The sequence below is a fragment of the Phallusia mammillata genome, chromosome 1 (genome assembly GCF_965637545.1).
Source record: "Phallusia mammillata chromosome 1, kaPhaMamm4.hap1.1, whole genome shotgun sequence".
In the NCBI taxonomy this organism is placed as follows: Eukaryota; Metazoa; Chordata; class Ascidiacea; order Phlebobranchia; family Ascidiidae; genus Phallusia; species Phallusia mammillata.
Window position 1 is genome coordinate 13807478 of NC_137252.1, and position 19834 is coordinate 13827311.

General features: G+C 39.4%; 2 protein-coding genes across 2 annotated transcripts; both read right to left on the reverse strand.

The window, feature by feature from the left end:
- Window positions 1-2291: 2291 nt before the first annotated feature.
- LOC145224289 (uncharacterized) lies at window positions 2292-8023 on the reverse strand. Its single transcript, XM_080090760.1, has 10 exons — window positions 7941-8023; window positions 7708-7752; window positions 7294-7464; window positions 6752-6982; window positions 5946-6173; window positions 5813-5875; window positions 5018-5547; window positions 4113-4344; window positions 3281-3787; window positions 2292-2852 (listed from the first exon to the last, which is right to left on the reverse strand). Exons 1-10 carry the CDS (start codon window positions 8002-8004, stop codon window positions 2605-2607), a joined length of 2319 nt encoding a protein of 772 aa, XP_079946886.1. The 5' UTR covers window positions 8005-8023; the 3' UTR covers window positions 2292-2604.
- A 1193-nt stretch (window positions 8024-9216) lies between these two features.
- On the reverse strand, window positions 9217-18923 carry LOC145224278 (uncharacterized). The gene is made up of 8 exons (XM_080090750.1): window positions 17598-18923; window positions 17360-17535; window positions 16273-16476; window positions 15842-15930; window positions 11766-11963; window positions 11349-11483; window positions 11103-11216; window positions 9217-10920 (listed from the first exon to the last, which is right to left on the reverse strand). The coding sequence occupies exons 1-8, from the start codon at window positions 17662-17664 to the stop codon at window positions 9426-9428; spliced, it is 2478 nt and encodes an 825-aa protein (XP_079946876.1). The 5' UTR covers window positions 17665-18923; the 3' UTR covers window positions 9217-9425.
- Window positions 18924-19834: the final 911 nt, after the last annotated feature.

Consider the following 19834-nt stretch of genomic DNA (forward strand, 5'->3'; position numbering starts at 1 on the left):
TACTTCGGGTGCAATTATGGTTGTTGTTATTAAGTTCAATAACATATGGATCGCTTGGCATCAACTCTTCGCCATCGGCCCATTGCCACGCATGCATCTCATTCTTTCTTAGGCCTTAAAAGTTGCATTGCGGTCAAATTGGATTTGTCACTTAGATAGCAGACTTTTAGTGTAAAAACCTAATCACCATAAATTGGAGTTATTTATCCGTCACCTAAACCCATAAGTCAAAACAGTAAATGTGACGACAAATTATAAATACGTTAGACTTTTTGTACGCTGGTTGTTTGCGGTATTTTACGTATTAAATTGGTTATTTTACAGTTAATACAAATTTCAGTAAAACAGTTTTTTAGTTAGGCCTTCTTGCCAATTTTGGTAAGAATGCTTGTACGATACGCCTCAAGTTTGTTATAAGCATAATCTTAAACGAACCGATCGAACTAGTTTTATTGTAAACTGAAAAAGTTATGCGCTCAGTAGTTGGGTTAGTTTTTGTTCGCATTCGAAGGCATCACAAAAATGGCATACCCAAAGCAAAATCCTCCTGACAATGTAAGGCTTACATTCTAACAAAAAGTTTTGTTCTCTTCGTCACGCCGTGGTGACGAACAATATTTAGGAAGCATGCAAAATCAGAAAAAATGGGGCTTGTTTCAGAGAAAGGGGTTTAAAAACAAGCTAAAATCTAACCGATCCAAAAAAATGTTTGCTGTTTGGTCATGTTCAGCATGCAGTCGAGCAAAATACGTTCTTCTTCAGTTTTAACAATAGCTAGACTGTTTAGAGTACTTGAACATGCTGTCTGGGCGTCATCAAAAGATTTTGCAGACATGTGAAGCGAAAACAGCTTGTCTAGTGAAAAACCTGCAACGACCAATTAATTTACAAAGGGCACTAATTATTTATCTCATTTACACAAACGCTTATTTGCACAACGATTTTTTGCCGTTTTTACTTACTTCCGTTGTCTTTTAAGTTCCAACACTTGCAAAAAGTATTGTAGTTTTTGCCATCTAAAATCTGCCCTGAAACAGACACACAAAACTAATTAACATTAAGTGTGTTTTGCCAGCGTAATGTGGGTAACTAATCTTAACAACATCAAGAACTCATTTTTGTGAAGTTAGATAATGACTGTTACAAGTTGTAAGTGTTAAAAGTGAGCGTAATTAAACGGCCCATTTTAAACCTGTGCGCACAAGGAAAGACAACTTACCGAACTCTTTTGATGGATCATTTTGTTTCAACCTGTTTATTGGACATGGTCGTTTACTACCTTCGACAGCGAAAATAAATCCGAAAACCCAAATGCTGAATTGTGGAATCATTTCCGTTCGTTTATTTATTTTTAAGTTGATTTTCTGTTGCATAAACGGACCGAATAATATAGTTTTTTCGCGCTTCTGAAATTTGCGAAATCGACGTAAGACGCCGTTTTACTCTCTTATGCTTCATCACTATGAAGTCCGGGAGTGTGTAAACTAACGCATCACATGGTCTGGAACAGGCAATTGATATTAAAAGATAGCTGAAATCGCAACAACGTCAAACCTCTGATGATGACACTGTTTTTTATGCAACTTGTTTGCCTCTGTGAATGAGAAACAAATTGGTGACACTGTCTGGCTTACTTGTTAAGACTTGCCTCACTGTTTATGTAGCTGGCACATTCGCTTTAAAAGCAAAGTAGGCAACGTTTTTGTGTTACAGCTGTTTGTTTCTTGTGTTTAGTCTATTGTGTAAATAGTTCTACCTTTTTGTACATTGTTTCATTTTATTTCTGCCTCCGCCATTTGTTAATAAATCTCGTTTAAAAAATGATTGTATCCTTATCACTGTGTTACATATGGGCTGCGGAAGCGACGTTGCAGTTGTGAATTTACGTGGAACGAATTCTGATAAGGTCTCCACGCCGAAATTGGGCATCCATATGGTTTAGATTCGCGAAGATCGCAAATTTAAATACAAAGCAACGGCACTACCGCTTATATCTACCTTTATTTATGAATTATTCTGCGGTATTTTTTAGTTTGAACAAAATCGAAGGTAATCAATCGTATCGACAAAATTACTTAATGGCGAAAGAATACTTTAAGTAAAATCAATTGGCTTGTGGTCAATTCTTTGGATTCAAGAAATATAAATGTTAGCTTGTTAGATCACACAGCATTTTTTTTACTGTTGTACGCTTCCACTGTTACTGTTGTACGTTAACATCTATTTAGCCTAATCGAAAAAACGACTAAAACCGTATCTCGTTATTGTGGTCCACACTTAAGCATCTGCCGTACACTTTCGACAACATAGTATTTCACCACAAATGACAGTAAAATCACCAAGTCGTTATATCCATTAATCGTTGATGAGTTTACTTTAATCAACAAAAACGAAGTACAATGAATAAAGAGAAATGGCTAATGCATTTTGATTTATTCTTCCTCATAAAGTCCAGAAAAGAGATTGGCACTGACATTGTTAACATAAATGGGAGTTAAACTGAGCCAGTTTATGTTTAAGACCAACAATTCAAAGCAACGCAAACTTGGTCGCTAATATTTTCTTTATTGCTTGTTTGGTGCTGGTCAGCTTTTTTTGACACCTTTACATTGAAGAGGGTATTTTTGCGGTAACCTTGTCCATTTCAACTGCCGACTTATTGCTTGTAGTTTGACTCGAATTTTTCTTCTTTCTTCTGACAAATGAAAGTCTTCGGGCAAATTCGCTTCTCCGCCAGATTTGAAGAACACCTCTCTTAACTTCCTTGTTGCAGGCGCAATAAACGAGAAACACAAAGAAGCCTTGAAGCCCATTCAAAAGAATTGTGATGTAGATTAAGGCCTCTCCCGTATCTGTGTACAAAAATATAGATTTTTATTTATAAGACGGAATGGTGTTACTAAAACACAGCAACTGGTTCATCTTGGGCACTGATTTTTGAGGGCTTTACAACTTACATTTGGTGCTAAAGTTTTTAACAGTCATGGCCAGTGTTTTTTAAAGGTGTTTTTTAAAGGTGAAATTTCTCCAGCGGTTTCCCAAAATTTGCCAGTAGCCTAATAAATAATTCGTTTAAGCAAATATGGCTATTTTTTGGTATTCAAATGAAACACTTGCGGTCTCTTAAAACTACTTAGCGGTCACCCAAACCAAACCTTAATAAAAACCTGGTCATTGCAATAAATAAAATATTTAATAAAATAACCAGAAAATAAAACTAAAATGACATCAGCCAGAAAATACAAAAAGGAAACCCTTTTCAAAAGTTTAAATGACTTACCTGCTATGAAAAACAAACACCAGGGGACACACAACACAGGCAGCAGCATGAGAACGGCGCGTGCACTCGCTTTTAGATGGTATAGTTCTCCCCACCTCAACACTATCCCCCAACCATGAGGTTTTTGCTCAGACGTGATAGGTTTGAACTTTTCTGCCTCCTTGCTTTTCGCGTTGACCAGCCAACCAAGCCGTATAAGCATACATAAGTTAGCGACAATGGTTAATCCCACTGGCACGATTACAGCACCGACTAGCATGCCTGATGTGTTACTAAGCCAACACTTCAGGTACTTAGGTATGCCGGGTATATTGGAGAAATTAGGGTCAGTAGCCATATATACGTCGGTTATAAAGCCTGGTATAGCTGTACAGAGGACTATGAGGAATGGAAATAGCCACCCGATGGAGAGTTGTACTGCGCGCAACTTCCGCGAATTGACAGTTGCGAGGGCGCGGTTTGAGGTTTTGATGATTAGGGTAACGCCTTCTATTAACATCCAGGAAGCTGTAATACAAAAGTAAATTGAAAGTGTTTATGAAGTCAAAATACATTAGTGGTGTTTCTTGTGCAATGTCAATGTTACTGGGTCATCCAATGTCCCCAAATGTGATGTAATAAATAGCTAGCGGCATATATGACACAACACGCAAACAACCATTAATAAACAAAATTTAAGGGAACACTGTTGAGTATTTAAAATAAATTCGTTATTTTTTGCCCAAAAATATCAGTTAGCAGTGAGGCAAAATAGTCGAGTATTGTATTAGTTGTGCCTTGAAATTTTATAAAATAATAAAACCATCTAGCATCTGTTTTTTGATTTGCTTACCGGCACTCAACATTGACAGATGCAAGGTAACAGCTATGACTTCACAAAATCGGTCGAATTGCAAAGCTGTGTCGTGAAGGATGCTTGCCATGTGGAGGAGCAAGAGAGCAAAGGCAAAGTTGATTTGAACCAGGGTTCGACTGTTTCTTAACTTCTTGCGAAGTAGAATCAAAATTATTAACGTCAAGATGAGAGAGGACACCGATATCGATTCCGTGACGTAAGTTAGGATCTGCAAAATTATAGCGAATGTTACAGGTTAGTTAATACGCTTGATAAACATGTTTGGACGTTTTTAGGTGGCATTGCGGTTAGATAGATATAGGCTCATAGGGTTAAAATTTGATTGCTGCTTTTTTACTTGCGATCTATGTATTTTGTAAATCGTACAGCTTTATCAGAATTGTATGTCGGGCCGGGCTTTTCAGGCTTAAGATTTTTAAAAAAACGGACCTGAGCTTATACTCTTTATCAGTATTTTTTTGAATGAATTTCACTAGCCAAGCTAGTTGCTGGATCTGTCTTAATGTCTAACAGCCCTCAAACTTATTGTGCAAAACCAATCGTCAATTGTGTTTGTTGCCTTGGTCTTTCCTACGGTTTCAATATATAGGCCTGTCAAACTTTTAGCCCTAAACGCGCTTATCACAAACGATTCGGGTTCAGGCCGGGTTTCGTGCTCCACTTTCAGGTCCGTTTAAAACGTACAGCGAAATCCGAAATGGTATGATTTTGTTAAAACCGTTGTATGCTTTCTAGTTTAAAAACGATCTGCAACAGTTCGTTTCAAACAGACTGCGGACGACTTACCAACATTATGGCCTACTTATGAAATGCGGAAATTTAATGTCCGAGTTTTGAAGTCTGGTCAAACAACACCTATAGTTTACAACACTTAACAATACCTTTGCGCCGTACGGGATGACCACGACGTTGACTGTGAGTAGAGCAGCGAATATGGTGGTGTGATTTGACACGCATTTGTAAGTTCCGCCAGGTTTAGTAACTGTCTGAAGTCCCACAGCTGACAACGACTTTGTAGCGGGATCGTAGAATCGACACTCAATGGTTGCAGACAAAAACTGCACCACACCATCTTTTCCATAATTGTATTTCAAGTCACTTGCGTTTACAGTTTTCGAGTTGACAAGTATCGTGTATGCAACCCCGACTGATAGATTTTTCGGCGGCGATATATCCAGTAGGCTTTTCAGCAGAATTTGTTTAGTTGCCAAAAGGCTATTCGCCGGACTAAACAACGAGAAAACTGCCTGTTGGTTCGATATATAAATGGATTTTGGAACAACCCTAAAGCTGGAAGTCGATTGTAACCCCAGTAGTGCTGAGTTGGGGTAAAAAGCTTCGATAAATTTTCCTGGAGCGTATATTATTGCAGATTGCCTGGTAACGTTGAATCTAAGTTTGCGTTGGTAACCTGCACAAAAACCATTATAATATTATTATTAATTATTCCTAGTCATATTAAACTTTGCAAGGTAAACTGTGTTTTTCACTTGCTACAACTTAGCTTTTACATTCATAAGTTTGTTTTCGCTAAAAGGTTGCGCCTTGTAAAAGTCAGTGATTTACTGCAAATATCAGTAAGTTACTGGCAATGTACATTGGAAAAACGGAGTGTTGCTGAAAATAATACTTGCAAGTTAAAAACGGAAAGCCCCTTTTCTTAATACAGACATTACCTTGTAATGAAATGTTGATGTTTTCTGACATTCCAGGACCTTTTCTGGTTACCGAGGTGCTTGCTGCATAAACAAGATCAAAACGTTATTTGATAAGTTAAATGTTTTTTTGAATGTTCTTGTAAGACTATACCTGTCATTATACTGCTTGTTGATATAGAAGTACCCGGCCCGGGCGGTTCGAAGACATGTGCTTGGTGGTCAGGTGCGATGGGTTGGCTTTGAGTTGCAGAACTAGTTAATGATGTCGATCCAATGCTTGTTGCATCCGTTGCGATGTCGGTTAGCTGTGCCGTAGTGCTTGGTGTGATGGTTGTCACGCTTTTTGTAGCAGACGTAACGGCAGTTGAGACATCCGGAACTAAAAATTACCAATATACGATGGTTTTATTTACTCTGTAAAAGTTTTGTCACCATCCTGTTACCATCTTGGCAACATTGTATTCATGATGCTCCACTTACAATGCCTTTAAGAAACTTTGCAGTTTTTAACAGTACAAATTTGTTGACATAAAAAAATCCAGATTTTATATTTGCCATTAAACAACGCGTGGTTTGTTTAAAGGAATATGATTATATATGAACTTGCTGTTTGGTTTTGATATCTATACAAAATCAGATAATAGCAGTCGCAAATTCCCTTAAAGCATCCTGTGCATATTAAGCGATAAAGTATGAAGTTTTTTTCTGAAAAAAAAATAACCGGCAATAAGGAAAGGCCGGGTTTTGGCTAAACAAGCGTACTACTCTTTTGTTAGGACAATGTCGTTAACCAAATTTCGTTATTGAGGGGCTAGTGATGTGTAATGTCATCAATAATATCTTTTGGTTACGTACCTATGCTGTACTATATTGTTTTGTTTTGTTTTTGTTTCTATCCACGACTTTTAGTTTACAAGTTGTACGCTTTTCAGGAACAATATAGTGTTGCGCTCCTACCTGGCAGTTCGCATGCATATGAAATTTTTACATGACATGGTGCATCGTTCCATTTCCCCGTACTTTTCCAAAGTTGCACACACTGTTCATTCCCTTTTACGTGCCTGGCGTTGTTTGGCTCGTCCTTATTCCAGGACAATCTTATTTGGTGTTCTGTAAGATTATATGGGGGCCTAAGCCAATGAAATGAGTTTCGATCCTTAACGTCTGACGTTTGGTTTCTTCTTAACCCTGTAAATACAAGATGGAGGTTTTGTTTATAACGATTCCACCCAAAAACCAGTAAATTTCGACACGTACAGTAAAACAAACGTTGTAGGAAATCCCAAAATCAAAAGTAATGTACTTGTTTGTGATATTGAATGTTTGTTCGTTAGTGTATAACATAAACGTCTGGTTCCATTTATTTTTAAAAATGGAATACATAAACAAGGCTGAACATTAAAGTGACTAAAATCCTAAATCTAAACATTTTTTTTACTGATTGTTTAGTAATATCTGGACATGGTTGTCGTTCTACGTGCTGTTTTCACTTCTCACACCTATCCATATTTTTTTCCCTGCTGTAGAGTTAGCAACACAGCGTAACACCTTCTCTTCGTCAAGTGTATGGGTTTGCGCTAGGTTGCCACCCATGCTAACACATCCATTGTTTGAAGTGGAAAAACTACTTTGACCATTTTCCACTAGGAATTTTGCTCGAGTGATGAAGTCTAAAAATATTCAGCGTGAATTTTTTTGTTTCTGTTTGATTTTCATCTGAAAAACAACCAAAAAAGTATGAGGACCGCTTTATGCAAACATTTCGCAAACGAGTAAGATAAACATAAAAACATACATACTACAGGCTTGTTTCTAATAGTTGGTGAAAATTCGTGTTAAGTATGTTGTTTGAAACTACCTTGCCTGATATGGTAGGGTTAGCTATGGTAAGATTACGGTAAACATCCACTTACGTTCTGTTGTGTTGCATTGGTCGAAAATCTGCTGCCACGTTAATCCTGCATGTAAAACGTAAAGGAAATTAAAATGCGTTAAAACGTTTGGTGAAAGTCATTCTGCTTTAAAAAAGGTGAAACTGCATTGTTTTTAGGGCAATAATAAAAGTACAGTCGCGACTTTCATAGATGATTTGTTAATTCACACGTGTCGGTGGCATCATACATAACTGCATGACAGCATAACGTACCTTTGCAGTGTGAGATGTTTGTGATCACGAAGAAAATTAAAACTAAAACTTGAAGTTGCTTCATGGCTACAACGTTACCTAATGTTTTACCTAAAACCACAGATGCACTGTTTAACCTCATGGTAAATATACGAATACTGCCAGATAACGAGGTTTTGTTCTGTGTTTAAAAAATGCCCAAATCCTGTATTTGCTGCTAATCTTAAAATATCAGCTAACATTTTTACACAGAGACTATTTAAGCTGACCTATAAACAGAACTCACACTCCATACACTTAATCTCAGGATGTCATTGTTTATGGAAGTTCCCTGTAACTGCTAATGTGTTTTTTTGTTTCATGATTTTTTTATCACTGCCTTTTGTTATTCTTTAACCTGTTTGTTTACCATCACTTTGTTAAGTTGTAGTATATCAAGTCTCACATATCTCGAGCCGCAAAATCGTGTTGTGACGCAACATTTCCGCTGTTGTAATGACGTCACTACGTTTTCGGGTAATCTGGGGACAATGACACGTAGACGTGCGGAAACATCAAAGTTTTTTTTATTTTTAAATCAACAATTCAACGAAAAATAACTAATAAATCTTTAACAATCGCATCTTTCAGAAAACTAAAGATTTACAAAAAGTCGATGCGAAGTTGTGCACGTTGAGTGTGCTCTGCCTAGTTTCGCGTCCGGAACTAATCGGTTCATGCAGCCTTGGTGGTTTCAGGGACTTTAGTGGTGGAGTTGCTTGATGATAACACCCGATTATATTTAGTACTGATCGGTAATCTGCAGTAACGCCTCGTTAAAGGTTACGTGTTGCTGGAAACTTTGACGTGACGTGCCTGGCGTGCCATTTTACTGCTTCCTTGAATGTTATTGTTGCATGGCCGTGAACGCAAGCGTCTTTGGTAAACGTTACGTCCCTTACTTCGTGTGGGGGCTATAAGGGTATAAAGCACCAGGTGCCAATAATGTCTAACGGAACTTTGTGCGTTCATTAAGGTTTGCAATAAAGTACGAGCTAATACATGGGTTTATTTGGCGCTACTGGACTATGAATGTTTATTCTTAAAAATGACTCTTGAGACTGTCACTGCCACTGAATCTGCGTTAAGGTTTGTAAAGCTTGTCTCATTTGCCTAAAAGTAAATATTACTCGTAAGGCCGGACACTTTTAAATCTTCGCCTGCTTGGAAACAGTTTTGGAACAGTTTGCTTTTTTCTTTAAAGTATCGTCAATGTTGTCTGGCTGTAAAATTCTGTCAAAATCGTCTCTACGCACAATTTCATTAATGGGGTTTAATAATCAAATAAACAAACAGTGTTGCACCTGCGCAAGGAAGAGATAAAGAGAAATTAATCGAATACAGAAAAAAAGATACACTGTACGGTGTTGTGTGGATAAGCAGAAGAAACAACGCATATTATTCTACATAATAGCAAGCGTGTGCATAATTTAGTCCGAAATTCGAGAAATGCGAATAAAATGATGCTTAATAGGTTAATTTGTCTCGTCTTGCGTTTCGATGCTTGGAAGACGTTAAATAGGATATAGCGGCAGCAATTGGCTCGGATATGGCTTTCTTGGGTCTGTGGACAGGCGGTGATGACTTTTCTGTGGTTTTTGTAACATAGTAACCCATCTTTGATCGGTTCACCACCAATTTACCGTCGTCTGTGTGAATTGTCGTAGCTTTGCGAGTCGTCCGGGTTTGCAAAGTTGCCAGACCCGTTAAGTTTACTTTTGTGGCGTCGTGGTCATTGTACTCGGGTAACGAATGTCGAGTACTTCGAGTCGTAGTGGCAGCTGTAAACAACGACTTACCAAACGGTTTGACACCTTCGTCAGCTCTGGGCTTTGGTACGATAGCTGGTAATGTCGTGTGCATTTTCTCGACATGTTTTTTCTCTTCTCTGCCTCTTAGCCAGTCTGGGGTGTACCGAGACGACTTAGGCGAGGTCTGGGCATACAAGTTTCGGCGGTGAGCAAAGACCTTGCTTGGACGCTTTGTGTTGTTGCTGTTTTGCGAGACCGGTCGAGTAGTAGCGGTGTCCGTACTCTCCCCCCTTGTTCGGGCCGCTCCAGTTGTCGAAGGTCTTGGAAATAGCGGTTGAGGATCAGATCGTCGTAGGGAGAGAGGCCGGAATGGTGGATTGGTTTGCCAGAGAGCTTCCTTGTAAGGAGAACTTGACTGTCCACTCACATTTGTCACCGTTTGTTCTGCTTTTTTGGTGTCCCGCTGATTTTGATGTTTTTTCTGCAAAGCCTCACGCGCCCTTCGCATGTTTGCGATAAGATCCTTTACCTCTGATCTCTTGACTTCTGGGTTAGAGGGACGTGGAACAGCTTCAATTGGTTGCGAATTTGCGATGTCATCAATCGTTGGTGAGATACGCTCTAGATCTTTTGTTGGTTCTTGTTTAGGATGTTTAACGTCATCAGGTGCAACGTCAATTCGGACACCGTTCTCGGGTCTCATTACTACAGGATATTCCTTACAAGGCTTAACAACTGGTGAGATACTAGCAGTTGTTGCTTCACTGGGATTTTTTGGGTTATTTTCCACAATGGGTGTAGGAGTCGAGACCTGAACACCGGATCTGTTTAAATCCGTATCAGCTTTTTGGTTGTTTGTCCGAAAAGAATCACTCTTTCTTTTCACCTCTTCCACATCGTTCAACTGTGCCTCCTTCTGCTGTTTAAACCGGTTTGCTTGTGGTGTAGGCTCCCGCTTTATCTTTAAATCGATATGTTGGCGAATGGCTTTACTCAGTTGCTCTGTGGCCCGTTTCTTGGCTTTTTCAACTCTTCGCTTCCGGAGTAGAAGGTGATAGGTGGCAAGTGCAGGTCCTGGACGATTTTTCTGCACGCACTGAATGACGTCACTGCAACTGAATCCGTATGAGATTCCCATCTCCTTGATGACGAGCGAATCGATGCTCAACGAGGGGATGTGACTTGATCTTTTCGTGAAGGAAACGTGGTCACTGAAATATATAGGGTCAAATTTTATTTTGTTTCAGTTTTATTTTGTTTACTGCTAAACGTAAACCAAATATTTTTTAAAGGAAATAAATGGCGTGAAAAATCGTGTTACCTTTCGAATGCAAAACACAGCAAAATCTATGTATTATTGTTTATAAAGTGTACACTTCTGATCTGTTCTTACGTTTGTATTGACTTGGTAGCGGAATGATATCCGGCAACCCATCGCATTTTCGCCACTTCGTTGATCGATGGTCTAAGCTGGAAATCTGGCTGAAGGAGTTTGCGGATGAAGATTCTAAAATCCAAACATAATTTCACAATACGATACGATGTTACTTGCAAAAATAGGGGTCAGTGTGGTCAAAAACAATTCGCTGTATTTCTACAAGATCAAATATGTACTCAGTTGTAGGTTTTTGTCCATTACCTGCATTGAGTGGAAGCTGCCGCTGGTATTGGGTTCATTTCGCCTCTTTGCATTTTTCGACAAAGCTTCGGAATGTTGAATGGTTCAACTGTAAATGGCAGTTTGCCGGCCAGTAATGCGAAGGTGATTACTCCACTAAAAACGAAACGTACGCAAATGAAACCTAACTCTTGTATATACTTATCAATTTGTGTGAATCAGTTTTAGGGACAACTGCATGTTAAACTTGTGTTTGTCGTAACGAGGGTGAATAAGTTCCTACGAGCAAAAGATAATTTGCTGTTCATGGCATATCGTCAAATGATGTTTTTTTATCCACTCTAGGCATCATGTTCTTGCACAAACTTCTCAACGTTCAATTAAGTTCAAAGAATTATTAAAGCCCTGTAGGTCATTTGATATTGAATTCATACTTACATTGACCAAACATCCACTTTCGGTCCGTAAGGTTTTTTAGCAAGCAGCTCTGGGGCGGCATAAGCTGGGCTGCCGCATTGGGTCGTAAGTGGACACGAGGTGTCGCGCTGCGCATGTGTGAGAGTGTTGCTCAGACCGAAGTCGATTATTTTGATGTTGTCGTCGCTGTCGAGAAGTATGTTTTCCACTTTCAAGTCTCTGCAAACAACATATTGATAAATTTAAAACTCTGCTTTTCCAACAAACTGTTTTTTTATGTGCAACGTGTATGTCATCACATTTCACAACCAGTAAGTTTCGAAATGACGACTGTAGCCTGAAATAGCCTTGGTCTGCATTTCTAAATTCTATTGTGAAAAGCATGCAACGTGGGGCAAACTTAAAATGTGGGAAGTGGGTGATCAACAATTGAACATCCCAATGTCCGTGACGCAATCTGGGTTTTTGTAACGACCAAAACATTTGTTTTAGCATAACGTGTGTGGCCGTTCGCCGAAAAACATGAAGGGAAAATTCGCGGTTGACAGCTGTTTACGTCAAAGACAAAGAGTGAACCGCAAACATGGGACAATGGCTTAGAATGAATTTACTATCGCCCGCAAATCGTTACGTTAGAAAAGACAGGACTGTTGCCAACCAGGTCATGCTAGCATCGTGGCAACCCGGTGTGTTTGCAAATCTTGAATAAACATGTAATAAAGCGCTGGTGTTTGCGATTGGAAAACATGGAACGAACTGAACGGCCCGGAGATTTAGTTACATCACCAAGGTTGTATATGACTTGCTGTTTGCGTTGTACTTGTGCGGAATTTAGGACCAGGATCTATATATAAGCAACAACTGGCAAAGAGGGTATTTCTTGTAAAGCGTCGAGCACTAATGCTGCTATCTCACATACACAAGGGGTATCCGTGTCACTTAGAGGAATGTATTTATGGAATGTCATCTTCCAAATGCTAAGTTTGCTTAAAGCTGTAATGTGTAATTTTGATTTTTAATTCTTAATTTTTTCACCACGTTATCTTATAGCAGAATAAAAAATGTCATGAAGTGTTTGTACTCAAAATCCTTCTTACCTATTGACTACTGACAAACCTAATTAAACAATACAAATAGGCTTGCAACACCGATCTTACAAAAAATATGAAAGGGAGAAAACGCAAAGATACATACTAACAACATGTAAAACTGTGTTTGAACTTTTGGTTTTGCATAGATTTTAACGCGGAAGCTCTGCTGGTTAAAGGCTCTTTTACCTTACGTAACAATACGACAGTACGCTTGCGTTGGCAGCTAGCCACCCTTGATTACATAAAGCTTTATTGCCTTGTGTTTATAAGCTTGCTTTAAAATGCCTGTCGATAACTCAATAGTCACTGGCATTTTGGTGACGTGATGAACTATCTTATGTAACGCTAATTGGTTAACTGTAATTACAGCTGTAACCGTACGAAAAGTAAACGATTTTAGAATTGATATTGATAAACAGCGTTTTTGACGCTATCTGAAGAAGACGAGTCGTTTTCTTTTACGTAATATCAAATCCGGAAACATCAATCAACTTTATACAAACGGTCGTAACCAATGTTCATCCAAGATATCGGTCATGTACGAACCCGCCCTATTAGTCACAGACGTACAAAGCTGGAACATCAGCAAACATCATTTCAGTCTCGTTCATGCACAAGCTATTAAGATTGCTTTCAGGTACAAGTTAAAGTGTAATGTCACCGCCCGAAATGATGTTTGATCGAACCCGGTCGTCATAGCACCCCTATGTTTGCCCAAGGCACTTGCTCCGACAAAACAAAGAGCGGTGTGGTGCAAGAACAGTTAAAGCTGGATTTGGTACAAAACAAAAGTACCTGGAGCTACAGAATGAAAGTATAACTTCTGGTGGGTACCATCGAGTGCTTTCCTATGTTAAACTTTTTAATATGATGTACCCGTTTTAACCCTGTCGCAAGTAAGGGTTTGAGAGAGTTACGTCAATGCTGTTAAAATCGCCCTAAATACTATTGTTTATTACTGCTAAAACTCAACACGCAACAGCTTTTATAAGCTTTAATGAATTTACAAGCGTTAGGCATTCATATAGGAGTGAAACACAAATATTAAATTCTGTGACCACACTCCTTGTTAGCATACTTCAGGCTACAAAGACGGGGCCCAAAGTGGCAGGGACAATAACACCTGTCATTTTTTATCGATTGCTAACTCCTAATCTCAAGAGACCATACACATAACTTGTATCATTTTAACATCCCTATAGCGTTCCCGTGTTTGTCGCTGCACTCCAACGCTACACGGGCAAAGTCAATATTGTTTGGCGGTGCGGAAAATCGTGTGAACATGGAAGGGATTTCGGCTGTGCTAATGGCGCTGTGTTTATCGCGTGGGACACTGTTGATCAATGACATTGATTCTCATCTGCCAGCCAGTGTATTGGGTGCCCTATTGGTACTACGTGTAATGCTTTGTATTTCCCGTATTAACTGACGTGGTGACCGGAGCTAATCACAATCCCGCTGTCTAAGATCCTCGAATTACCGGTTGAGGATCGCTACTGTGGTTTCGATATCTAATCCCTTGTAATTGCATACGCGGCTTTCGCAAACACGAAGTTGGGTTGAAATAAGATTTACCCCCCTTTCCTTGCGGCAATTAACTAGTTGCGGTAGCGTGAGAGTTTTCCACGAATTGGGCCAATGTGTTCGAACTGGTGTCAAAATAGTTGTGCACTCTCCATGTCAATATTGTTCAGTACTAGTTCACCTAAACCTTCATATTAAGTAAACTAAACCCGCAACATGGTACGGAATCTTAAAGTTAGGAAAGCGGTTGACGTTTGCTTGGAAACCGGCGGAATCGTGCTTTCAACCTACTTTGCAAATCACAAACAAGGACAAATAGAGTGCGTCTGTTAAATCAATCTTTCGTCAACAGCTTGAAGGGAAGGACGTGGATCACAGCACGGGGGAGGCTTATCACAGCACGGCGCGCCTTTTCCACAAAACGTTGTCAGAGCTACCATTATGACGCTGTAACCCGCTTTCAGATAAGTCGGTCTAATTCCAGAAACAAACTGATTACAAAAGACGGCACTTGCAAAGGCGTGCGCGCTGCTGGTGTGTGAGGGGGAATCGCCAACACCATTAAAAGCTTGGTTACAGTTTACTATGGGGACCAATGGCAAAATGTGCCCTAACGAGTTTTGCGGGAATGATTGGTGAGTTTACATATGCCGGACATTTGGGACAAAAATAAAACATGATGTGATAGCCATGTAGCTTCACAACAGGGACAGATCACATGCCATAACTAGACTGTTGCTACTGATTACACACGCTGAACATATAAATAATATCCATGAACTGTTTATCCATTTCATAATGATCAGAATGACTTAACTAGACCCATGCATTTAGAAAAACTTTTCAGATAGTCAAAAAATAAAAAATAAACATTTATCTACCGATTAGTGAAGAACATTATTTCATACTTAAAATATATGCGATTTTCATGTGGAAACAGATAAAAAAAATTCTATTGAAGCACCCACTGCCCCCCCCCCCACACTAGTTAAAAAGTTACATTAAATCCAAAACCGGGTTACCTCATGACCCTTTAACGTAAACAACCATAAAAAATCGCAGAGTCACTATTTTATATTTACTTTACTTTATAGCCAGTTTACGGTGCTGGAGTCAGTCAGTCGAAGTTATAGTCGTCAAACTACCAGTAAAAGTTGACCACACTAGTCGATTTTATGGTTTCTTGGTCCTGGCTTAAAATGCGCATCGGGTCACGCTAACTGGATTGAGGACAACAAGCACCTAAGATGGTTTACTGCGGGAAGTTTTTCCCTATTTGGAACACAAAGCCATAAAATTTATTTTATTTCTTGCAGTTTTATAATTGTTTGCTAATAAAACAAAGGTTAGTATAGTCTTAAGAAAATACGAGTTGACCATTTTTTTGATGTAATTTGTTGCCTACGTGCGTACGTTTGTCTTTGTAAAGTTTAAACGACTTTGTGAAACTTGTTTGGATTTTAAAATGTTTTGAAAACCAACCTGTGAACGATGTTTTTCTCGTGCAAGTAACCAACTGCGTTTACGAGCTGATGAGTGTAGCGTCGCACCGTTGTCTCCGGTAAAGATCCCTGCAGACAGACAGAGTTTTTATTAAATCACCCCCGTCTCCGCAAATCGATGTCGTTAAACTTTTCCGCAGACTTTGTTGCCAAGCCTACACCGCACAACAAAGCGCAACCTATAACTCTTAGATCAAAAGCACCTGCTGTTAACAATGCATCCCAGAATTGGGAACAAAAGTTCATGACATCTTCCAATACACTTTAATATTTAAACCTCCTTCTATTTGACTAATTTTCAACGCATTACGAATACTTGCTAGGTATTGGAGGTTGTGAGAGATGGTCCGAGCAGTCATAAAGTAGGTACCAGTAATTTTCCAAAACTTGGGAGATGAAAAACAAAAATACCTTTTCAGTGACAATCTCAATCAGTTCACCACCACTGCACAGTTCTGTCACAAGGTAATAGTTATTCCCCGTCTCCAGGATGTCAAAAACTTGCACGATGTTTGGATGTTGCATCATCTGCATAATCTTGCCTTCGCGATGCAGATTCTTGTATACGTAACTGTCTTTTTTCGCCTTGGCCTTGTTGATGATTTTGATGGCCACCTGCACAGAAAATTATACGATATGAGCACAGCACAGAAAATACATATGGCATTGAAAAGCCAAACAATACAGTAAAAGTAGAGACACCAAGCCAAAACTTCCCCTTTTGTTACAGATTCACAACAACGGTAGTTAAATTATCACTCAACATTCTATTCACTGCTGAAACTTGGCAGACAAATAACACACCTAATTTATGTTTGCCCTTGTGAGATTTAGTTAATTGTCTGGCCGCGTTTGTTTGCCTGCACAGGAGATGGGGATTCATCAGTAAATCAGTTAATCAGTATAGGTTTTAAAGAGCTTTTCGTTTTGGCCTAATGGGACTTAGTACAAGACGCAACGTTAATCCAGAATAAGTACATTTGTTACATATACATATTTTTTGGTTGTCCGGAACATTTTTTTTTTCAGTCGACATTTCAAAATGTAATCGGCCCAATCGGCGAAAGGGTTTGGCATTTTACACGGCCACCAATTCGGTTACCAACTTACATTGGCTTTTGAGGTTGAATTAATTATTCAGGGACCGATGCACCACGGCGGGGGTGTTTTCATGTCTATGATAATAAGTTTCTGCTTTCGTCAGGCCAACAGAAGCTTGTTATGTCACAAGTTCATGTTCGGGACAAATGACAAATTAAACTCATTTGTCGCAGCATTTATAGTGATTGTATTAGTTTGTTACATAATTGTGAATGGTACACTGACGTCATTAATGTCCAGTGCATCGGTAGCTTATTTAATATTCATTACATGCCCGGAAATGTCCTTTCGTAATTCAGTTACATTGTCACAATTCCTAGATCAGCTAAGAAATGTCTTCGCATTGTGTCTTCGCACAGTTCTAGTTTGCCAATGCGATTTGGTAACAATAGTTTACCTTTTCCTTGGTGGGGCAATGCAAGCCCACTCTGACTTTGGCGAACGAACCTTCGCCTATGCAGGAACCTAGCAGATAATCAGAAACCCGTTTGTAATGTGGAAAATTTTCTTCTTCGTTTTCCAAAGAATTGGCGTTTGCATCCTCTTTTCCGCAAATCGCCAACTGCTCGGATTCTGAACAATAAGATGCGATTTCATATACTTTGTTCCACAACGACTTCTTTAAAGTTTAATACCTGGGTTGTTCTTGTCGTTGCGCATTTTCAGGTCGATTTCATCATTTGCCTGCACCGGTATCTTCATTTTTGCGCAGTGCAATAAGCAAATAAACAGCTCAGAAAACGAAGTCAACTCAATGCACGTCAGTGTAATAAAAACGACTTTTTGAATTGCCAAGCTTATAAGTTTACTTGTATTCAAATCTGAAAGATAAATTTCGTAAATTGAATCTAGCAGGCTTTTGACTTTGTGAGTGTATCGATTGGTTGATTTTAATTGCGATGCCCGATTCCGTGCCGATCAAATCAATTTCGCGGCCAAAGGTTACCCGTGCATAGACGGCTATTTGTCTAGCTATCATAAGCTTGCCCATCTTTACATGTTTAAGATAAATCACTCACGGCCGCCCCTTAAGGTGCCCTGATCAATGTATTGCTATAAGATCTGATAGATTTATGATACAGTTTCGGAATAAAATATTTGTACAACTGTAGTTTCTGTTTCTGTTTTTAAAGCCTCAGAATTTGGACAAATTCTATTATGACTTGAAGATAATGCTATGCTTAACATAATTACACTGCCGAAAAGGATATACGTTACAACACGTATAACTACTGCCGTGAACCCTGCAACTAAGTTCCATTTTAGTCCAATTTGTGCTTCTATCTCAGCTCCTTGTCCTTGTAACAAAAGGAAACTCATATCTTCTGTGACATTTGGCCCGCCTGTCTACTTCTTACGACAAGAATACCGCAGCAGTTACCCCTTTCCCTTTACGCGTCATGTGACAAGTACCACAGTGACAGTATCCTTGCAATACCTTCCTATGCGTTCGCGATAAGCCTAACTTACACGACCAACCGCGGATATCTTTCAAACCCTCCGTCTTGCGCACTTACATTCCACTGAACTGATAAGGAAAGAGTTTGAAACAAATGGAGTGGGCGTGCGCATTTTTGGTGGACCCCAAAAGCGCCAGACGACTTTCGGATTAATTGGATTAAATCCTTCGAGTTCCTGCAGCCGCCGGGAGCGCGGTCCGGTAGTTTCATTCAACTATCCTGTCCACACAATGCCCAGTCGGAAGCGCGAATTCGCCACATCTAATGAACTCGCTCTTGCACGCGTAACTTAATAATGGCTGATAATGAGCCGTGTTGGCACTTGGACAAAGCACAACATCCACACTTATTAAATCGTTACCCACTGTTCTTTAGAGCAAAGATTACTGAAATCCCGTCAAACAAAGCAAAAGCAGATGGCGTTTTGAAACTGGCTTGATTTACAAAAACGCTTCGTGGCAACTTCGGTAATATTTTTATACTGAACTTTTATGGAAGTTTTGCAAAAGTTTTTTAAACAATCTTTCCGTACACTATTTTTTAAGTCAACCCAAATACTAAAGACGCATAAAGTCTAACTTCTTCACTGGTGATGGGTTTTATCTGCAAAATAGAAACGTATTTCCACATGCAAATTAGGATTCAAACAAAGTTAAAAATCACCACTTTAATTTAAGCTTCCAAATGTGCATTGCAATGTTGCTTTTAATAAACTCTATCTCGTGACTAACAAAGTATCCATTGCTTGCATAAAAGACTCCGCTCGTGTAAGATTAGCTGAACCTATTTGCCTGACCTCCAATGTAATACACTTAAATCCGGATTGTTTAAATCAACTCTAATGGACCACAACCTTATATGGATGCCCTGGGCAGCATCTGAATTCTGAATGCGAATACCACACTCACTAGTTGCACTGGTTTCAAACAATGGAACTCCACCTGTCTTTCTAAATCGGGATTTTAAAGAGTTCGCTGCGTGCCGAGAAGCAAGTGTTTCAGTGGCGATCGCCGGTGGTGGTGACGGCCAAACAACAACTGCCAGCATTTGTCTATCAATCTTCTCACAGCAAATTGCCACCTTGCTTTGTCCTGCGTCTTGCCATTGACAATGAGCGCGCGTTACGCAGCGTGACCGGCTGCTTGGCCTGCTTTGTCAGGTGCTCTGTATTGTCCCAAAATAACATAACCCAAATATAGTCAACTCAGATGCGACCGATCATATTTTTATATTTGCGCGTGTTGTAACGCCCATGGCCAAACACTTGGACCGCAACAAACCTCTTTAACATAAGAACGAATACCCATTAAGTACGAAATCACATTTTACTCCGAATTCACACGGGTATGATAAGATTCGCCAATCATTCATTTTTGCAAAATTTGAACTTTGTCAGTCATAGTCAAACCTCA

Coding starts and splice junctions, on each gene's coding strand:
- LOC145224289 (XM_080090760.1), bottom strand. CDS start 8,004: ATGAAGCAACTTCAAGTTTTAGTTTTAATTTTCTTCGTGATCACAAAC. Junction 5,548..5,812: donor CATCAACATTTCATTACAAG/GTAATGTCTGTA, acceptor GTTTTTGTGCAG/GTTACCAACGCAAACTTAGA. Junction 3,788..4,112: donor TCTGTCAATGTTGAGTGCCG/GTAAGCAAATCA, acceptor TTTGTATTACAG/CTTCCTGGATGTTAATAGAA.
- LOC145224278 (XM_080090750.1), bottom strand. CDS start 17,664: ATGAAGATACCGGTGCAGGCAAATGATGAAATCGACCTGAAAATGCGC. Junction 11,217..11,348: donor GCAGCTTCCACTCAATGCAG/GTAATGGACAAA, acceptor TTTGGATTTTAG/AATCTTCATCCGCAAACTCC. Junction 10,921..11,102: donor GCTACCAAGTCAATACAAAC/GTAAGAACAGAT, acceptor TATATATTTCAG/TGACCACGTTTCCTTCACGA.